The 20669-nt window shown below is 42.8% G+C and overlaps 1 protein-coding gene across 2 annotated transcripts; it reads right to left on the reverse strand.

The window, feature by feature from the left end:
• Positions 1–155: 155 nt before the first annotated feature.
• MPG (N-methylpurine DNA glycosylase) lies at positions 156–18875 on the reverse strand. 2 transcript variants are annotated; one of them, XM_049835437.1, is made up of 7 exons: positions 18763–18875; positions 16866–17015; positions 15929–16041; positions 12126–12273; positions 11290–11515; positions 7920–8124; positions 156–939 (listed from the first exon to the last, which is right to left on the reverse strand). In XM_049835437.1, exons 5-7 carry the CDS (start codon positions 11509–11511, stop codon positions 545–547), a joined length of 822 nt encoding a protein of 273 aa, XP_049691394.1. In that variant the 5' UTR covers positions 11512–11515; positions 12126–12273; positions 15929–16041; positions 16866–17015; positions 18763–18875; the 3' UTR covers positions 156–544. The 2 variants fall into 2 exon arrangements, with proteins under 2 accessions (XP_049691394.1, XP_049691395.1); XM_049835438.1 differs by lacking the exons at positions 15929–16041; positions 16866–17015.
• Positions 18876–20669: the final 1794 nt, after the last annotated feature.

Here is a 20669-nt window from a genome sequence, read left to right on the forward strand (position 1 = left end):
ATACAGCTAATGAGAATTTCCTGTTTTCCGGCTTGTGCCCATTGCCTCTCATCCTGTCTGACAAAATCCTGGCTGTCTTCTCTGCACCCTCCCACTAGGTAGCTGTAGACAACAGTAAGATCCCTCCTTTACCTCCTCTTCTCCCAGCTCGCAAGCTTTCAGTTAGCCCTGCTGCCATCCAGTCTTTTGACTACTCCCCTGCAGCAACCAAGTGATGGCCTCTACTGAGGGCCAGGGGTGGTGGGAGCAGCACAGGTCAGAGCCATGAACCTTCACCACTCATCAACCTTAATTAAGCCTGGCTCCATTGGCAAGGGAGAAAGTGGCCTTCAATGTCCAAAACCAACCTCAGCTCTGGCTAGGAGATCCATGCTAGTCTGCCCCACAAATAAAATTCCACCTTGCCCCATTCATTGTGATAAAGTACATTTATTGTTAAAAACCTCTGAGCCACTATGCCTGCCCTAGCTGCTGCCATGACAGCTTGAAGCTATCACACAGAGCACAGCTCAAGTCCTGGGCAGCAGCACACTTGCGAGACTTGTCAGCTGCAAGAGAAGTGTCCCATTGCTGCCATCTCTCTCTCTCTTTTCTTGTCTACAACACTCACAAATTTGTTTCCTCGTAAATAAAACCTGAGAGGTTTCTGTGCCCACTCTCCCCTGTTGCCAATACCAATCCTTGTTGTGGCTACCACGTCCTGCTCCCCTGGTAGGTCATGTCCAGGTGCCATCCAGATGGCTGCATCTTGAGTCAGGTCTCTTTGGTCAAAAGCCTTATCGATCCCAAACGCTTGGCAGAGCTTGGAGGGCCCATTACACAGCTGCCAGTCCTTCAGCAGCTTTGTGGGTCCTTTCTTTGAAGCACTGCGCAGCTCTCTCATCGCATCTAAACCCTGAAGAGGTTCCAAAGAGCGAAGTAATACTGCAGCCCCTTCCCCTGTGCAGAACAAGAACCATGTGTTAGTACCGTGTTGTTCATCAAGAACATCTCAGCTTTCAGCCCCGCCACCAGCAGGAGCACTTCAGCTCTGAGCCTGTGGCTGAGTTTAGCCTGATGGAGCAGGGAATTGCCTGCACAACCCAATCACAGAGTCTGTCCTATTCTCTTGGGCCGCTTCGCTTCAAATGCCAGGCTCTGGAGTCAGCTGCTAACCCGTGATCGGTGCACTCCCTTCTGTCTTCTGAATATCCAGTGTCCCATAGCTCTGTGTCCTTTATTTATCAGTGCTGACTTGCTCTTCCCCAGCCCAACTTCTTGATGTTACTAAGTCTAGCTGCTGCTCCATGGCTTGCCAGAGGGCAAGAGGTTTTTCTTATGTCAGCACAATGTTCAGGAATAAATACACATATGGTTCAGTTTTGGCATAGCTATCCAAAGCTGCTCCCAAACCCAGTGGATTTATAATTACAACAACTTCAGCTAACAAAGGAGAAGAGGAATGAGTCTGCCTGCTGCCAGCAGAAAGAGGCAGCTTTGCAGAGTTAGGGTGGACAAAGAGAAACCTGGGAAGGAGCTACAGGCACCAAGAGCAGCAGCTGTCTGTGCTGCTGCTGCTGAGGGAGCCCCAGCTGCAGGTGTTACCAATTCAAACACCCAGTTGGAGGAGTAACAGCAGGTGGGATGACCATGGCTTTGGGTAACTGCATAGCTACAATGGAGAGCAATCCGAACCCTTGTGCCAGGGAAGCTCCTGCAAGATGGGAACCTGGGGCAGGATGGGGCTGCACAGTCTCTGGCTGTGGGAGCATCACTTCAGCAGAGAAGACCTTTCTATGGCAAGAAGCAAAGAAAACTGACAGAGTCTCTTCTCAAATGTGATTTGCACCCTGTCAGGAAGCTTAGGAAACTCCAGCCCCTGCAGCTGTTGTAACCAGCTGCCCTGCCTGATTTTGGTGACAGTGAAGCAAAGATGTAGCTCTGAGCACAGACATTCCCCTGTGACAAGATCTCCAGCCTAAGTGGGACTTAAACACTTCCTTGGTATTTTCCACTGGACAGCAAGGAAGGTCTTCTCATGACCTTGAGTGGGCGAGGAGAGAGCTTGGTAAAGCAGTCTGTGTGCTGCCCCACACAGCACCCCTTGTGCTGGGGCCACCCACGGCATTCCTCCCCGCCAGCATCTGCGTGTTCAGTGATGCCGCTCCGCAAGAATCCCCTCTCCCTCTCCAGCCTCAAACATCTGGAGCCATGCTCATGCCTGGCAAAGGCTTTTTTTGTAGGCACTGACAGATCCCTAAGGACCTGCAATTTCCAAAAATAGAATCCCTCTCATATTTTGTACAAATCCCACACTAAATTACCCTTCTGGGCTCCCAACTGAGCCTATCAACAGAGGACCTGATTTCTGGCTTTGTGAGGTGTGCCTATGGCCCTGAACCTGCTCAGAGCCCCTGCTGCCCTCAGTACAGATCGGTGAAGTCAACAGACTTATTTCCAACAGCTGTCAGCAATCTGTTCCCAGGCACTCCCTTCTCTAAGGAAGGGGATTGATGCTAATCTGGCAGCGAAAAGCTGCTTCCCTGCACTACAGTGATTTAGAGCTTAAAGGTCATTTTAGATTTTTAAGAACATGCTCCATGTCCTAATTCTGCTTTTTATCCACGCACAAAGAAACATCCTTCGCATCGGGATGCTGCCTCACTCGCCAGAACAACTGTGGGATTCTGAGCGATCACTAATTACACTACTTGCTTTCATCTATCACATGCAAGTGGGAACCGTGGTTACGTTTGAATTGAACTGAGTCCTTGGGTGTTCATGTGAAGAGAGACATGCACTCAGAGAAGCTGCAGGTGCTGCCAGAGCATCAGCAGAGCCACAGCAGAGGGTACCTGGCATTTCTGTCTCTGGCTGCTCTTTCTGCATTTCCACCAGAAAGTTTTCACACTCTTTCTAGCTGTGCGCAACACAGACACCATGCTCCGCTCAGAGTCAGCAGTCCCTGAATGTGACAGCAACACCACAAGAGCTTTGGGAAGAGGTGGAGACAGAAGGCAGGGTAAGAGCGCAGGGATGCCACAATGAGCTATTGCCTTCTCTGCCCCAATCCGTCCTCACACCCCTGGGCTGATGTTTGGGTCCTCCTGACCATACTTGCCCATCAGAAGTTTTATTTTAACTATCAAAGAGTAGCTGAATCCTTCTGACTCAACTGCTGCCTGCCAGAGTGCTTCAGCCTTCTGCCCTCCCTCTCTGCAGCCTGCAGCAGTTTGCTCTCAGGCATTATCTGGCTTCAGCATCTGCCCAACATGGGTACGGCTGCTGACACGCCATCAGCAGCACTGCCAGTCCAGAGATGCTGAATATCTACCTCCCATGCCCAAGGGTCACTCCATGTAATGAGTAGCATTCAGAGCTAAAAGCTGGGATCTAACAACAATGCAGAGGCCAATTCCCTCCCTGAGCAGCTAGAAATCATAAAACAATAGGGAAGTCCCACACCCCCACTGTGCAGCTTGCTGCTCCTTCCCTGGAACAGCTCCAGCTCCCATTCTTGGAAACGGCTCTTGGCCACTGGAGAGAAGAAAATTTTCTCTTTCCACCCGTCTGACTCACAGCTCCCAAAACACTTCCTTCAAAGTCCTAGTCTAGGATCTGGAAGTTAGGGAGAAGTCCATGCAGCGTGACCCTGGGCCTGGGTAGAGCATCACTGGGATCTCAATTTTAAAAGCTATTCTTTCAGATCTGGCAGCAAAATGCACACCTTGGCAAGTTCCAGAGAAACAAATCGCAGCAAAGTCAAAGAGAAGCTTGACTGGCATTTACCCTCTTCCTGAAGTGAGGGAAGCCCAACGTCCCTCTTAACCCTAGGGAAAGCTCTTTGTACGAAGATTACCATGCTGCTCAGGATGAACTGTAGGATTCATGCAGACTGAAAGACATGGGCTATGTTTTTTTCTATAAACTCTTCTTCCTCTATCATCTATGATTTCTCCAAAAAAAACCAAGGTAGTGATGCCCACCATGGCTTCAGGCAGTAGCAGTATTTGACCCAGTGATAGGAAGCTCTCTCTCAGTAAAATCCCACATATGATGCAGCTTTATCTCAGTGATGTGCACAAAGATTGCCCCTTCCTCGGTGACAAAAAATATTTGAGACCACCCTTCAACTCATTATGGTTTTATGAACACAAAGATACATTCAAGTGAACTCAACTGAACACATTAACAGCCACAACTTCTTCCCCCAGCAAAGTGGCAAAACAACATGCTACTGCTGAAGTGCTTCTGATGTCTGCTGGCAGCATCAGCCAGGGCTGGGGACATACTGCTGAGGACACTACAGTGGTGGTGGCTCTCAAGGTAAGGTCTGTGCTTTTGTAGCTGCTCTACAAGGACTCTGCCAGCACAGCTCTGTTCGTGACACACCTTTTCCTATCCCCGAGTGATACCGCTGAGCCTGAAGTCTAGTGTAAGCCAAACATAGAAAACAAAAGAAGGTTTATTCCACCTGGTATTAAAACAGATGACGCTACGAGGTTACGTATCAAAATGAGGTCTCTGAAGAGCCAGAGTCTCATGAACCAAATACCCCATTCTTGACAAGCTAAGCAGAGGGGACCAAGTACAAGCAGCATATAAAGCTTTGCACATCTTGTATAGGCCTCAGATCCTGAGCTGATTAAGGACCAAGAAGGGCCCAGCATGATTCAAGTCAGTGTTAAACTACTTTTTAAAACAAAGCCTGCTGCAACAGTCCAATTCATGCTGCTTGCCTGGTCCCAACAGCATGTGTGTCTGGGACAGCCCCGTGCAGTGTCTGTGCCAAGAAGGCAGGCACAGACAACACAGGGAGAGTGCAGCAACTCTGATTCTCTCTCCAGTAAAAGGACAGCTGCCTTCATTAAGCTAGCAGCTCCAGATCAGTTCTACAGTCACTCAGTTCAAGAATCTGAGAAGCAGCAGGACAGCAGTCACTGCCAGTACTTAAGAGGATATATACTGGTTCTCTGAACTGCTTGCCTTCCTCCCACAAGGATCCTGTAATTTAAGCAGTACAAGCACTTGCCTACACTACAAAACTAGATAGTTTACTCTAAGCCAGCTAAGAATTTGTTTGTGATTATTAGTTTATGCTAACTTTAATATACCACCTAAACCCATACTAGATCTCAGTTAAATCTACGTGCTTGTTCCAACAGTCTCCAGAAAGAAATGTTTTGTTAAAAATCAGTGTATGATTGCATAAGTATTTTGATGCAAACCACGCGATAGCCAAACAGAAACATCTTTTCAGGAGTCACTTGGAAAATCTCTAGAACTGATTTCTCCTGAAATCAGCCTCAGGTTTTCCCCTAATTCTCATGTCATTTAGTATGACCTTTGCTAACATGCATCTAGGTCAAAATTGAAATGGCTTAAGACAGGATCAATTTGTGTGTGTTTGAAAACATCAGGGAACCCCCAAAGACCTTTCCCCTTCTCCACTGCTCCATTTGCTGCAGCAATGCCATACAGTATTCCCAGATGTAAACCCCAACTACTCGTCTAAAGCAAGTTGCTCTGCTGTCCCGAAATTTGTGTGCACATCTAGACTTGTTCTGCTCCTCTCCTCCATCTACAGAAAGATATAACAAAACTGGAAGAGATTGAGGGACAGACAACCAGGATGATCAATGTTACAGGCTGGCTTTGGAGCAAGAGCCTAAGCAAGGAAGAACTAAGCAGACTAGAAACCTTCCGCTTGGAAGACAGTTGAGGGGAGAATATGAAAGATCCTGGGAGATCACAGGAAGATGATAATACATGGGAATAGATGCAAGCATTCCACATTCTCCACTGTTTAACTCCTGGAGCTCTGCACCTTCGCACTGCCAAAATCCAAGAAAATTGTGATGCAGCTCTGGGACATCACTGGAGATGTGCCTTTTGAAAAGGAAAAGCATTTAGTGTTCTCTCAGTAATTTGTGTTCACTCTTTCCAAGCAACACCTTCAGAAATAATATGTTCATACTCCTTTTATAGTCTCCTGGTCAGTCACTCTGGTTTTTGCAGCATTCCCAGGGACACCCTGAAGTGCTTAGATATTTTGCATCAAATTCCCTGCATAAAGATGATGAAACCTATTACATCAGAAGTTCATGCTATAAAAAGAGCGCGGTCTGTGCTACTAAGAAGGACCAAGCTATGCTACAATAGATGGGGGTTTTTGCCAGCGTTTACTTTTGTTTTCTGCACAGCCAAAGCCAGATTCAAATCAAAGTTTCCAAGATCCATCCCATATCCAGAGAATGAAATGCTTTTGCCTTCTACACAGGTGCGTAACAGCCACCACGAAAGACTGACATCCTCAATCTTTCCCTCAGACTAAACGACAGGACAGGCTTCTTCTCCATGTATATTGAGATGAGAAAAGCATCTCAGGTATGATACTTCCTCAAATTCTTTCTTTCAACACATCTGCACATGGGCAAATATACTGAAGGAGTAAATCCTACTTACGTAGATGGATCTCTGATATACAACGTGCACAGTCATGCTATTTACTTCAGTGCGTTCCTGACAAAGCTGGTAGTGACAGCTGTGCTTGTGTCAGCATAGCTGCATGTATGACAGACTAATGGAGAGTAAGTTTGTAATAAAAAATCCAACTAAATCCATCACAACAGTGAGCTCTCTAACTGATCTGCTACAAAACTAAACAGGTATATAAGGGAAAATTTCCCAAAGTATAAATTTCAAAGAAATCTTTTTAGAATTCAAAGGCTAAGGATCTTTTTTAATAAAAATTATTATTCCTAATATTTCAAACACTAAGAATCCCATCCTGAATAACAAACAATTCTGCTTTCATTATCTGAACAGATTTGGCAGAGACAACATAATGAAATTCACATGTGTTCATCCACCAGACTCCAGACCTCCATTTAGAAAGACAGGCTCTTCTCACACAGCATAACCTGGCACTGTTTTTCTGCTTGGCTCCTGTCCAAAGGCCAAAACCTGAGGATTAATGGCCACTGTTACAACATTTCCTTTCTGCTTAGGAATATACGAGCAGTGGGGTTTTTTAAGCTATATCTTTGAAATAGCAGAAAAGAAAAGAAATTATTTTTGAGATTTTTTTCTAACAAAATTAGTATTTATCTAAGAAATACTTGCTGCCATTTCAATGTGTCTAATTAACCAATAGCTTTATTGCAAGGCAAACACTGTCATTCTTACAGGAAAGAAAAAAACCCAAGTTTTAGAAGTAACACCTGCATGTTGAGAGGAGCTGTGGAAGGACAGTCTCAGTAAATTCCAGAATAATTTGATTAGGGGTTGATTATATTATCCTGAGACTAATAAAATAAGATTGAAGATTCTATAACAGTCTGGGTATTTTGATTTGGTTTTGGTTTTTTGTTTGTTTTAAGATACAGCAAAGCAGGTAAAATGCTCCTACACTTGACTCCTTGCTTAAGCTTAGGACACCTTAGACTTTTTTGTTTTCCCCAACATTTACAGCTTCTGAAGATAAAGGTAGGAGACAGAAGAGTTTCTTGTCATGACAACAGACGCCAAGATTTAGGCTGTCATTAGAGGCTGCAGATTTACTTCTACATCACTACTTTCAAGGAACAAAGTTCACTGAATCACATGAATAAGGCAGCAGCCCAGGTCATCAAAACTGAAAGCTCCATCCTACCAAGATTCTTTTCCAGTCCTTGGTCTTTATTTCTGTGCCTGAACAGCTCACATAGCTCACAGCTGGGACCAAAACCCCAGTGGGCTGGTCACTGCAGCTGAAGATAGGCCCTACTTGTAATCTTGAAAGTTAATACACTGTCTGTCAACAGCTACATACTGTTCACAATGGCAAAACCCAGGTCCCAAGGAAAGATTATGACAGCAAGTCATTGACTTCACAGAGCCCATAGGGAGCTCATATCAGCCCTGTGCTATAGGCATTAAACTTTTCAGCCTCAACTTACCTTGGCTGGAAACATTCACGCAGAAATAAATCCCGTAGATCTGATACACATACAGAGTTCCCGGTTTCATGAACATTGCTGCATTTCGTTGAGTTTGCTTCCCACCTTTTGAGTGGGAAGCCTCATCTTCCCCACCCAGATAAGCTTCTGTTTCAACAATCCTCCCCCAGAGTTCTCTGCCATCAGGAAGTTTGCGAACTAAAATCTGAAAAAGAGGTCAGAGTGCATCAGTTAGCAACCCCCAGTACAAAATAATCAGAGCACAAGAGCTTGGAAACAAAGAAGTTGGAAAAAAGGACCTGATGTTACTACATACTCTCCTCTCCATCTAGCAGTTCAGTCTGTAGACTAACGTGAACTTTTGCAGCTTCTACTGTCCAGGCCACAGCCCAGTACAAGAGGTTCCTACCTGTCCTTCACCCCACAAAATGCCTGGAGCATCTAGACATGGCAGTATCATAAATCATAATTTTATGATCCTATATACAATAAAGCCCACAGAGTTGCTTTTGTGTTTTTTTTCTGTATTCTCCACTGCAATCCACCAGGTTTAAGGCAAAAAAGTACCACCAATATCAACCTTGAAGCATCATGAATGTATATTCCTTAGATCAGAAGAAATATGACAGTGGCACAATTAAATAACTACCATGATTAGATAGTCTCTCTCCATAGAGATGTTTCAGACAAGTCCTAGTCCCTAACCATAGAGATAATCATGACCAGAGTGAGTATCAATGCTATTTCTGTATTTTCTGCACCACAGAGAGGGGCAGTGCAGGAGAGCTGGGAATTGGCTTCAGGCAGACAACAACAGATCTTACTTACTACATTGTGTTCCTTGCTGCTGGTACTTCCTTAAATAAAACAAAGCAGATGCTGGGGAAAAAAACCCATGACAGCAAAAAGATTCTCTTAAAAAAGAAAACAATCATTAAACTTTGTACAAAGTTTTTTATGGTTTGACCTTATTTCTAAACTTCTTATTTTACTTAATGTGTGTTTAAGAAATACTGCAGTATAGTCTTATTTAAGCAACAGCTATCAGTTTAATTATATTATATTCAGCACTTCCATATTTGAAAACCAGCCATTCAAAAATGACCTTCAAGAAACAAAGCTTAATTCCTAACAGATGTTTGTGCTGGACTACTAATGCAGTTCTTGACCTGATCCAGTGTGGATGCTTCAGAAGTCAGTTTCAAATGTTGCAACTCCGGTATATCAGAGTTTCCCTACAGTACTTCTCAAATTGTTGAAAACAATCAGTTTATTATTTTTTATGAAAAATGCAGTGACTTCAGAAAAGCAATGGTGTTTAGTAACTGCCTGTAAACACCCCAAAAGCACAGCCATGTGGCCACATTTCTCTTTCAATATGATGAAATGCAATGGTTAGGTTATGATTTTAAGAGCATGCAGGCATTTATAATAACAATGATAACATATTGTTATAATTCTAAGAAAATGAGAGAATAGACTGGGTCATGGGAGACTGGGGGTTATACTAGAAAGAAAATCTAAAATTAAGATAGAAGTCTCCTGGCCTGTAATTCTAGGCCTAAATAGGAAAAGTATAGAATTAGGACTAAAATATCACCTGCCCAGGGTAACTGAATGTATAAGGATGTCAGAGTTATTAGGACAACAAAAAATGCATCAGTACTGTGAGACTTCAGGTATCCTCATGTAGACCAAGTAAGTATCACAGTAGGACAGGACACAGGCTATATTTTCTTAAACACCATCAAATGCTTTGCAGGGCAAGTAATCGGGGATCTTGCAAGAAAAGACAGAACTCTTAAACTGATCCAGAGCAAAATGCAAAGTCTCTTCCAAAGACTTATCCCTGAAAAACAACTTTGTGTCATGACAATGAAATATAAAGTTCAGTGTCCTTCCACAAGCATTAAGGTCCAAAAATAATCTATCAGAATTCTGCTTACCAGCAAAAAAGGGAAACTACATAAAGTGAGGAAGCTTGTTAGGAAGAACTTAAAAGAGGCAGCCAAAGGTTAAAGCTGGAAAGGCAAGCCTCTAGCAGGATGTCTATAAAGATAGCAAACACACATGACTTATCAGAGAGAGGTTAAGACAGACCAAAAAAACCCCAGCAGGGTTAAAAAGCAGAGCAAAGGCGTCAATTACAAGCAAGAGAATATCCTTAGAAAATAAAAAAAAAAAGCTAGACACAGTAAGACAGGCCAAAACCAACAGTTTGTGGAACAAATTCCTAAAGTTATCTAAACCAATGAGAACCCAGAGAGTCTGTTCACCCTACAGACAATAATGGTATAAAAAAGACTCAGAGAAGATAAGACCATAGCAGTGAAACTAAAAACACACTTTGCAATTGCATTTAGGAGGTCCCAGACTGGAACTTTTGATAGGGAAGACACTGGAGGGACTCCCTCCCATGGAAACAGCAGGAGAGTTTTTTGAAGGACTGCCTAAGCAGAGGAGACATGTTTAGTTTCCCCCACTCTGATTTCCAAAGGCTTTCAACTAGGTCCAAAGATTCCTCAAAGTTTCTGCAATGGGATAAAGGAGAAGGTCCTTTCATGAACAAGTTCATGAAACTCAGAAACAAAAGTTAGGAATAGCAGTTTTCAGAGTGAAGAGAGTTTAACTATGGGACTGTGGTGTCCTAAACGTCTCCATGCTAGGGCCTGTGCTGCCTCGCGTATTTGTGTTAATAACCTCAGAAAAGTGATCATTAGAGAGCTCACCATGTGTACTGACAATATTGAGTTATTCAGAACAGCAAAAATAAAAGCAGGTAGTACGAGATACAACCTTCAAAGCATGCAGGGCAGCATAAAAGAAAGTATCAAGCACTCTGCTGAACTTGCAGATAAGAACTAAATATTCGAGTACACTATGAGAGTGGATACTGGTCAAGAAAGGCCAAGGGCCTGCCACGCTATTAGCATCACAAGATAGTAAAATGGAGGCAGAGAAGGAGATGTTGCTGACTGCAGAGCATTACTTTCCACTGGGCTAAGCCAAAGCCAAAAACAAATAAAGGAATACCTGAATGGAAAATAATGGGCCTGAAGCAACCTTCAAACCACAAATAGCAAAGTACATTTCAGTAAACCAGAAAAAAGGGAGAACAACTCCACAAAAAACTAATTCTGAAATGTGACAGTAAACCAAACCTGAAAAATTACTCCTCTGACTTAATCCAAATTAGATTTGGCTACTAGTCTTTAAATTCCACTGCACTTAACAAGAGAAGGAATGAGAGCTGTATTCCTAAAATAGCAAAGCCCTAGAGTCAAATGGCAAAAAAAGAATTTCATCCTTTTACACCAAGTTATTAGCTAGCACATGCTCCAGTACAGTAATCTCAGTGTTCATGTCTTACCTGTCCCAGAAAGGACTTGGCCAGACTAATACAGGGCTGGTTGAAAAAATCATCTTCTAGCTGGGAAGAATTTTTTTTCTCTATCGCAAAATATTTGCTGCTTTTTGGAGAAGAATCCCCATCAGGTGTAGCGTTCAGGTTCTCCAAGGCATCAAATGGAGCAAAGCTGGAGTTGCTTTGGAGAGTGCTTAACTGAGCCAACAGCTTTCTTTTTCTTGGCATAGTTCTAGAAAATTCATATAAATGTAATTAGGAATATAAAGCTTATTTAAAAGTAACTTATTTCCACAAACTCTTATTTTTACACGTCTTCACAACAATGAATCTGAAAGCTGTAACTAACTGGACAACTTCGGCAAGCTACAGAAGCAGGCGACAGATTTAGCTGTGTCTACATCAGGCTAGGCTAGGCAAATACTGGGCTTTACGGATAAGCAAATAGAAAACTGCAGTTTGAGTATTGCTCTTTTAAGGACTACAGATAAAAAGCAAATTTGCTCCACTTAGCAGTAAAAATAAGTTTGCTAATTGTTAGGTTAGGAAATTCAGAAATTCAGAAAAAAAAAAGAAAAGAATCAGTACTATATACTTTTTACCTACAGCTAATGTAATCTGTTAAGCAAACAGAAAAAAAGCAGGAAACAACCACCTCAAAAAACTGTGTATCAATCATTTTAAACAGTAGTGTAACCAGATCAGAATCTAAAATTCCACAGGGGGCAGAACAGTTGAGTTAGGAGATGCCCTGTTTACAGTCACAGTGACAAACTTGTTTATCATGCTGTAGAAATGTTTGTGTTAGAACCTCCACAAAATAAGCTTTAAATTCAACCTACCAGAAAGATGAAGAGTAGTCTGTTCCAGTCAACAATATGTATTTGAGGCAACTACGTAACCTGTGATTGTTCTTCTAGGTTTGTCACCAATTTACTATGCAAGCTTCAAAAAGTTAATGTTTCTTTTTCTGTGACGCAGTCCTTACACCTGTCAAATAGGAACAAAATTATTTATTCACTGTATAAAGCACTTTGAAATAGGCTAAGAGATTTTGGAGCTAGAGATCATGATTCAAACAGTGCATCATTAGCTCAAACTCAAGAATAATTTGCAGTTTTCTATTGGTCTAGCAGAAGACCATCTCCCAGCTGGGGCACTGCTGGAGGTGCTCTTTAGCCTTTTTTATACAAAAGGCTATGAGAACAGTGGGGAATGCACTTCTCCTATACTCAATACACAAAAAGCTGAAACCAAACTTTTAAAATTCCCCTAATTGCACTAATTTTGCAAAGTGTCAGCCTCAAAAAAGGACTCTTACAAAAGAATGCAAAGAAGATGCCTCATTGGTTCTGAAATTCAACCACATGTAGATACAAGGGAAAAAAGCAAAGGTTCAACATCCCACATAATTAGAAATGGAGAAAGAATCCTATATACAGCTGAACCTGCAAGGGAAGTATATACCTAAGTAGCTGTTGCCACTCATTTTTCATGAGATCATCAGCTTTCAAAAATGACTACAAAAACTTTAACCATGAAAACCAATCTTTATCTTGCTCTGATGTTTCTCACAAAGAAAGATCCAACGGTAATAGTTTCCTTGAACTACACTGAAATAAATTCAGCATTGCTACACTCTGTATCACCAGCGCCAATTCCCCAACAGAGAGTGTTACATTTCACTTCAGAAGAATCCAGACACAAATGTATAAAAATAGGCAGGGGAAGAAAAAAAAAAAAAAAAAAAATCACATTGGCATGACTGGCAGAGAGGTGGGATGTTTTTATTTTTTTCTAAACATCTAATTCTTTATTGCAATAATTCATTAATGTCAAAGACTTGCCACAGAATGTCCAGCTCCATGCCAGGCATTCTGCTCTGAACTGTGGCTTTCACCTGGTGGGAATTCTTAAAAATTTTGTCAGAAGTCACCAGCCTGCCTAAGAAAAAATTGCCAGGTGGCCTTCACAAATGACAGTCCTGTCTAGGAGAAACGGTGCCAATAGGAAAAAGGGTTGCAGGAAGGAAGGGCCGAAGGAGGAACACTACCCAACATCAGACTGACCCTCTAAAGGCTCAGTCAAGGGAATGCTTCACACCGAAGACGGTACTTCCAGACTTCTCTGACATTATTAACTGGAACTTCCAGTTCATCAGCCACACATAAAGACATGCTGAAAACATGGCCAATTTGAGTGGAGCATTAACACATTTGGTAATTTGTGCTTTTATGGAATGTGACATCAGAAACAGGATCTGAGTTGCCTGGCACCTACTGCATTTCCAATTAAGTAATTCTTAAAAGCTGCAAGTGCTTTCACATAAATGTTATACCAGAAGCCTTAGGCCACTTGTAATTTCATTGCTATGGGCTGATCCTATACAGATCTCAGCATCTTCAACTCTCATTAGACATAGCAGTAGGAAACTGCCTTATAGTCATGAGAAATGGGTCACATACAGAAATGTGATTGCTTTAAAAGCAAAAACGCAGAATGAGGGGACTGTAATGCCGTCTCAGAAATCCAGAAAAAACCCAATCTACCCTTTGTCTTCCTGCTTGTTCATACCAAGATATGAAACATAAAACTCTGCGCCTCAAAGCCTATCTACACTTTCTATAAAGGATGTTGCTTGTATATACAAATCCCTTCTTGCCTATGAAAAAGCACACTGTAGAACACAGTACATACCAAGTACCCAAGCCCTCTGTATTTGTCAAGTAAGAGACACGTATCTTCACATGTAAGTCTACAGACAAATTCTGCAACTCTTCATTTCTATCTAGATTTTCTTGCTTGTATAGTAAACAAATTCTACTTCTGTGCCTCAAGTAAGAGTCAGCTGTGGGTTTAATCTCTTTTTACTAACCCTGCTGTAACCAAACTAGCTACAAGTTGTTAAGCACATGTGTGTACACATGCACCAAAAAAAAAAAAAGTATGGATGTCAGAAAAGGAAGATCAAGAGCTGAATAAGTCTGCACAAGTGCCTAAAGTGTTCAGGGCTGCTGGGCTAGCCTCAGGCAAGTATTTAGGGACCCTGCATGCCAGAATCAGAAAGAGATTGAAAATCTGTGTAAAATACAGTTCAGTGGCAGATACACCCTGTAGTCAAGTCAGAACTGAGTCTACACAGGCTTCTTTAATCCTAAGACTGCATTTGTAGGTATTTCCTTATGTATTTAATGAGCTTTCACTAAAAGGAGGCAAAAAAAAAAAAAAAAAAAAATCCCACAAGTAATTTGCATGTACTTTTGGCTCACAGGTCCAGATAGCTGCAGCTGTGAAGTTTTCCTCATGCACATACATCTTTCTGATAACGTGATGAAGTGTACATAAGAATACATTGCCACTTCTGGAGAGACAATTCCTCATACCAGTTCCCAGTTGTACAGATTTTATGTGGGAGTATATAAACGGTCAACGCTGGGTCAGACCAAAGGACACCTCTCCCTGTATCCTGCTCTCCAGCACAGGTCAAAAGCAGGAGCCCAGGGAAGAACAGAATAAGCAGACAGTGCTTCTCCACACATCCTCCATGTCTCTAGACCAGAACCTTTTGAACCAGGCACAGTTTCTGTGTACTTACGAACTGTGAGCTTATGCAGTCTTCCCTGAGCCTGTGTAAAACTATCCAAACTGAGACTTTACTGATGAAGAATGCTTCACAGAATTAGTCATTACGGCTCCAAAAAACCATTTTGTGTGTGAAATTAGGACTGCTCCCCACCCACATGAATCAGTTTACACTTGCTATTCATCACCCTCAGCCCTCTTCCTTACTACCTCAAATAAGGTAAAGCCAGCTGGAAACATTGTTTTTCCAGGTCATTTACAAAACATCCCTGCGGCACCCCTATGGCGACCTCCAGCCACCACAAGGGCTGCCCATTTACTCACATCCTCTTTACTATCTTTGCACCAACTGTTTATTTATGCCAGGGAACTCCCTTATTATGTCAAGGGCTGCTCAGGTAAGGGCTCCTGTTTAAACGCTTCCTGAAATCTGAGTACAGACTGTAAACCAGAGCTCTCAACATGCTTATTTGGACCATCAGAAAATTCCAACTTTTTTTTTAAGGCATGACTTTCCATTGCAAAAGCCAAATTGGCTTTCCCCACTATATAATATTTATGCAGGTGTCCAACAATTCTACCTTTACTATATTTTCTACTAATTCAGTTCGTAGTGGTCAAACTTCCAGGTCTGCAGTCCACAGATTTCCCCTTGCACTCTCTTTAAAAAGTAGCGACACATTCACTGCTGAGACCATCGTTAGCAGAACTGTCCCTGGGGGCTTCATCTGGTTCAGCAACTTGTTCCTGCCTGTTGTCTATTTGTTCCGTAACCTCTTACACAGACACTTCATTTTAAGCCAGATCCTTCAATGAGGATTTTTATCCACCTTTTCTGTCTAGTCTAACCTATTAGTAACCAGAATTAAGTTAATAATCTATAGCTTCCTGGACAACACTGTGAGAAGCAGGCAAAAAAACCTTCTTGAAAGAAGAGTGCAGGCAGAAGGTAATATACTATTAATTATAAATATTAAGTCAATCTCTCTACAGACAGACTTTGACACTATATGCAATCCTGCTAATACGTCAAAAGTATGGCAAAATGAATGGTTTTATTCACCTTACTGAGTGCCAGGGATGTCATTTCCTGCAAGGCGTCCTTGCAACTCCAGTCCTCACTCCTACTGCCTACTGGGTATCTTGAGCTTTTTGGAATGAAACTTACTCATCCTTCTGTAAAGAACAAAGATGATAAAAGTGAGGGAGAGTGATGAAAAGTCATGAAAAACCCTAAAAGCCTTCACAGTAAAATTGTGCTCTGTTTTGGTTGACTCTCTTAAACCATTTTGTTTTGCTCTGGGTTCCCCCCCTCCCTCCCTCAACATTCTAGCTGCTATTTTTAAGTGAGTGCCAAACTTGCATATTAAATGAAACCAAACAAGTTAAATAGAATACTAACAATGGATGTTAGCCAGCTCAGCCTCCTGAGATTTGAGTTAACCAAGCCAGCATTTAGTTAACCAAGGCAACATTTAGAGAGGCCACAAACACTGATCAGGAAACGGACATAAGGATTCAAAATCATCAGCAGTTCAGGTTTTTTTCTTTGTATCTGAATTATTTGTAGCAAATGTACATTGGGTATAATGAGCTAATTATCCAAGAGCTATAAGTCTTACTCTTTTCCACCTATATGATGGCAGTGAGAACACTCCTGATTTGTAAAGCATATTGAAAGAGCTATATAAGGGGATACAGAACTAGTTATACTTAAGCCTTAGGTACCCATCTTATAAAATGACCCTAGAAAACACATTCCTTCCCCAAATCTTAAATTTGATAAATTATTTAGTTTTGGCATGGGGGTTTGACTCAATGACCAAAGATGTTTCACCAAAGCCTTCATTAATGCACTGACAAAAAGAACTTATGACTCAAATGCTGAAATATCTGAACAATATCTACGAAGAGAGTTCTACTTAAAGAGTTCCTGCTGAAGTACCAGTAACTTAAAGACTAGGAAGAAAAGCATAAACAGCAAAGACACAAAGATTTACCTGGAAAAGGATCCTGGAGTTGCTCCCTACACGAGCAGGGAAGTGGAGGGTTTTCACACCTCCTCCCAAGAAGTCAGCCCTAGGCTTCAGCTCAGAGAAACTGCTGGTTTACAAAGTAGGACTGTATGAAGTCCTATGAGAAGCCTTTGACTTAAAGAGAGAGAAAGAGAACGGATTATTTCAGGCCAAGCTACTAAAAGAAAGGCCTTAGGATTCATGCTCTGCACTAAGAACCTGAGTGCTTCAACAAAACCATGTGGAGGGAATCACAGCCACACTTTGTAATCGGTCATGAGACAGGCTCAGTAACAGCTAAGGTGATGCTCAAGGCGATTAAATTGGGACTGATTCAATGCACATGCTATGAGTCTCTCTCTTTAGTAAGAAGGTCCCTTTCTTCTATTTTCAACCAGAGGAAAGGCTTGTCCTACATTTAGCTATTCAGGATTAATCTGTACAGTATATCCTTGTTACAGACAAACTATTTGTGTGTACTTTGCATTGCATTACCAAACACTGTTAAACAGTTATAGTAACACAGAACACTGGATCAAAGCCTTAACAGATGATGGTCTGCAGAGGTACGAGTGTAAACACAGGTGAAGAAAAATAGCTGATGTAATGTCCACCATGAAAGTGGTGGACATTTTCAAAACACTAGAACAAAGCCTTCAGGCCCTATATAAACAAAGAAGCATCTGAGGAGAGAGGACAATTTCCCGCACAGCTTTGGATAATATGCGGTATGTGACAATAGCTTGCTAATGGCAAGCGAGACAAAACACTTCTGATGATATAACAGAGGAACAAAAGCAAAAGTCTCTTCTATAAAAAGATGCTTCCAGGAAACCAGCAAATCACTGCTGACTGTAGAGGCCGTGAAAATCTGAGTCAGACACAGATTTGAACCAGTAGAACGCAAAGGCACTCCCATTATGCCACAGTAGCCTTGCTCCTAACATGGCAATCCTATTTAGAAAAGCCTCATTTTTTTTTCAAAACAGGTTTGCAGCACATTTCTGTAGACTGGGTATTTTTTCCTCCTTGTAGAGTCCAAACCATACCACTTTTGTGGCACATCTGTACAGCAGCTGGTCTTTGACCGCTTAACTGTGAAACCACTCTCCTCCCAAAAATCTCTACAGTATATATTACCGATTTCATAATGCTTATTTAATTAAGCACAAAACTGCCAAAGGAAGCCTCTGCAGAACAAAAGTGACACAAGAGCTAAGAAATAATAGTGCAACCTTATTCAGAGATCACTGGTACACCTTATTTAACCAGCTGATCACAAACCTCTTTCTCCCCACCTGTATTCAGAAAATGGGGATGTTAACCTTTTCCTTAAGTGTTCATTGCATAGTCTTTGCAATATCTTTGACTCACAACGTACATATTATAGTTTTTATAGTACTGGAACGGGTCACTTCCATACGCAGGCCCATTACATGGTAATAAACAGTACTAATAGCCATGAAGGCAATGCACGACCCCTCACAGCTTTTCCTACTAGGCACGAGTGAAGCATTTACGACTTCTGCCGATGAAATCTTTCTACGCAAAACCGGTTAACGTGGCACTAAGCAGAGCCGACGAGTACGTTATTTTTAAACAGTACAGTAACTCGCACGCTCATGTTGTTGAAGGGACTCAGCCCTCGGAGCAGCAGCGCCGGGCCTGCGCCGCTGCGGGGAGAGGGGGAGGCCCCGGCACCGCCCGCCGCGCTCGGCAAGGCCGGCCGGGCCCAGTCGGGCCCGGCCGGCCTTGCCGAGCGCGGCGGGCGGTGCCGGGGCCGCCACCGCGGCCCGGGCCTCGGAGCCCGCCGTTAGCAGCCGGAGCTCCCTCACCCCGCCCCAGGGCAGCCCGGCCCGCCCCGGCCCCGCCGCACACGCACCTGCCGGGGCCTCACCGCGCTGCCGCCGGCCGCTTTCCCGCCGCGGCCCACAACCGCCGCGGGGGGGCGCGGGCAGGCCCTCCCCGGAGGCCCGGCGGAAGCCGGGAGCTCTCCTGTGGGGCGTGCCCGGCGCGGCGTGAGGGGAGGCGGTCCTGAGGCCGGCGAGGTGCCGGCAGCGCTGCGCTGCGGCTGTTAGGGCTGAAGAGCTCTCTTTTACCTGACAGGTCACTCTGTAGGTGGCGATGGTCCACAATCAAATTGATTTACAGCCTTTTCTCTGAGCTGGCTTGATCCCTCGTCGTAGCTCTTGTTTTCTGGACCACAGACCCTCTGCAGGCAGTCTTTGAACTCTCCTTGGTTTTCAGCATGCACTCTCACACTCCTTGCTGTTTCATATTAATAATACTCAGAAAAATAAAGGAGTGAATATACATTCCCATGAATATGAATGGTCACAAGCTGGCTTTAAAGATAGCTGTGTTAATTATTGCCTCAGTTCCCTGAATAACAAGTATCTGGCCTGTAGAAAAAATTCTTGGCTTCAGCTTTTAACCAGATGGAGCATATGGTCAAAATGGGGTCAAAATAAGATTTTCCTCACAACTTTCTGGGGAAAGTTAGGCCGTTGGTTCATAAACCAAGTGTTTGCACGAAGAGTATGAGGGGAAGTCTGATGGATCAAAAGGGATTTATTCCCATTTGTATAATAAAATACTGATTCCAGGCTAGCACTAGCTAGGACAGCACAAGCTAGGAGCCAGCGATGCAGAGAAGGAGCACTTAGTTTCCCCCCCACTTGTGAATTTGCAAAGAAGAAGGATAAATTACTTTGCTGACTAAAATTTTAGGAGACATCAGCAGCTTTGGAGGTGCAGCTAGGTGTACAAGTGGCTAAGGGTGTTCTTATGGAGGCTGAAATGGGGACCAACAGTCCAGTGGTGAGGTGAAATGTGAGTAAGCTGGATAAAAAGCTTTGCCATTCCTGTAAACCCTGAACTGAACCCAGAATTTCCAAATTTTACTATTCCTGTTCAATAAGAAGAGGTAAAAAAATCCCCAAACCAACCATGAGTGGAGCAAATTCAGAGTCTGTTACACAATATTCATTCTTTTCAACCATGAAGAAACAGCTAATGAACTTTGGAACCCAAAGCAACACCAAGAATGCACTGGAAAGCCCTTAAATCACGGTTGTAAAGCATGATAGCACTGCTCCTGTAGTGGTGTGAAGAAGAAAGGGAAGGAAACATGCATACATCTTGAAGTTACTGATACTTTAACTGGAGATCTCTGTATGATTTTTTAGTTAAAATGGGCAAAGGTAAGCTCACAAGAATTAGGATTCCCTGGAGAGAGATTACCTGCTGGCTGCATAAATGTGTTTAGCTCCAGTCTGAAATCAGCCATTTGTGTTATTAGCAAAGACAACAAGGTAAGTTTTTAAAAATCATTAACAATGTTGACTGAGTGTCTCCAAAAGAGCATCTTGGACTCCCTGACTTGCATGGTTCACATCCCAGCTTTAATGTGGTATTAATATAAGAAAGGAAGACCAAGAAAGTTCATGAAAAGGAAGCTAGCCATACATCAAACTGGCCTTTCAGCAAATTCTGAAAATTAAAGGAGAAACTAAGCAAGAATGAGAGATGTGGGAAGGATTTCCTGGGGTCAGATTAGTTCAACTCTGCAGACTTTCTCTTGTGGGAGTCTGTGGGACAGGCACTGTCCAGAATGCTGGCTTCTTGGCAGATCTATTTCATGCCCAAAGGAAGTATTTAAAGCTTTTAGCACCTGAGGAATGCAAATTGCTCCAAGCTACAGCATATGCCATGTTCTTCATTTGTCCAATAACTTCACTGTTACAGAATCAACACCTAAAATAGCCTCCTGTAAAAGCTGATCTGTTG

This window comes from Accipiter gentilis, chromosome 33, assembly GCF_929443795.1.
Source record: "Accipiter gentilis chromosome 33, bAccGen1.1, whole genome shotgun sequence".
NCBI lineage: Eukaryota > Metazoa > Chordata > Aves > Accipitriformes > Accipitridae > Astur > Astur gentilis.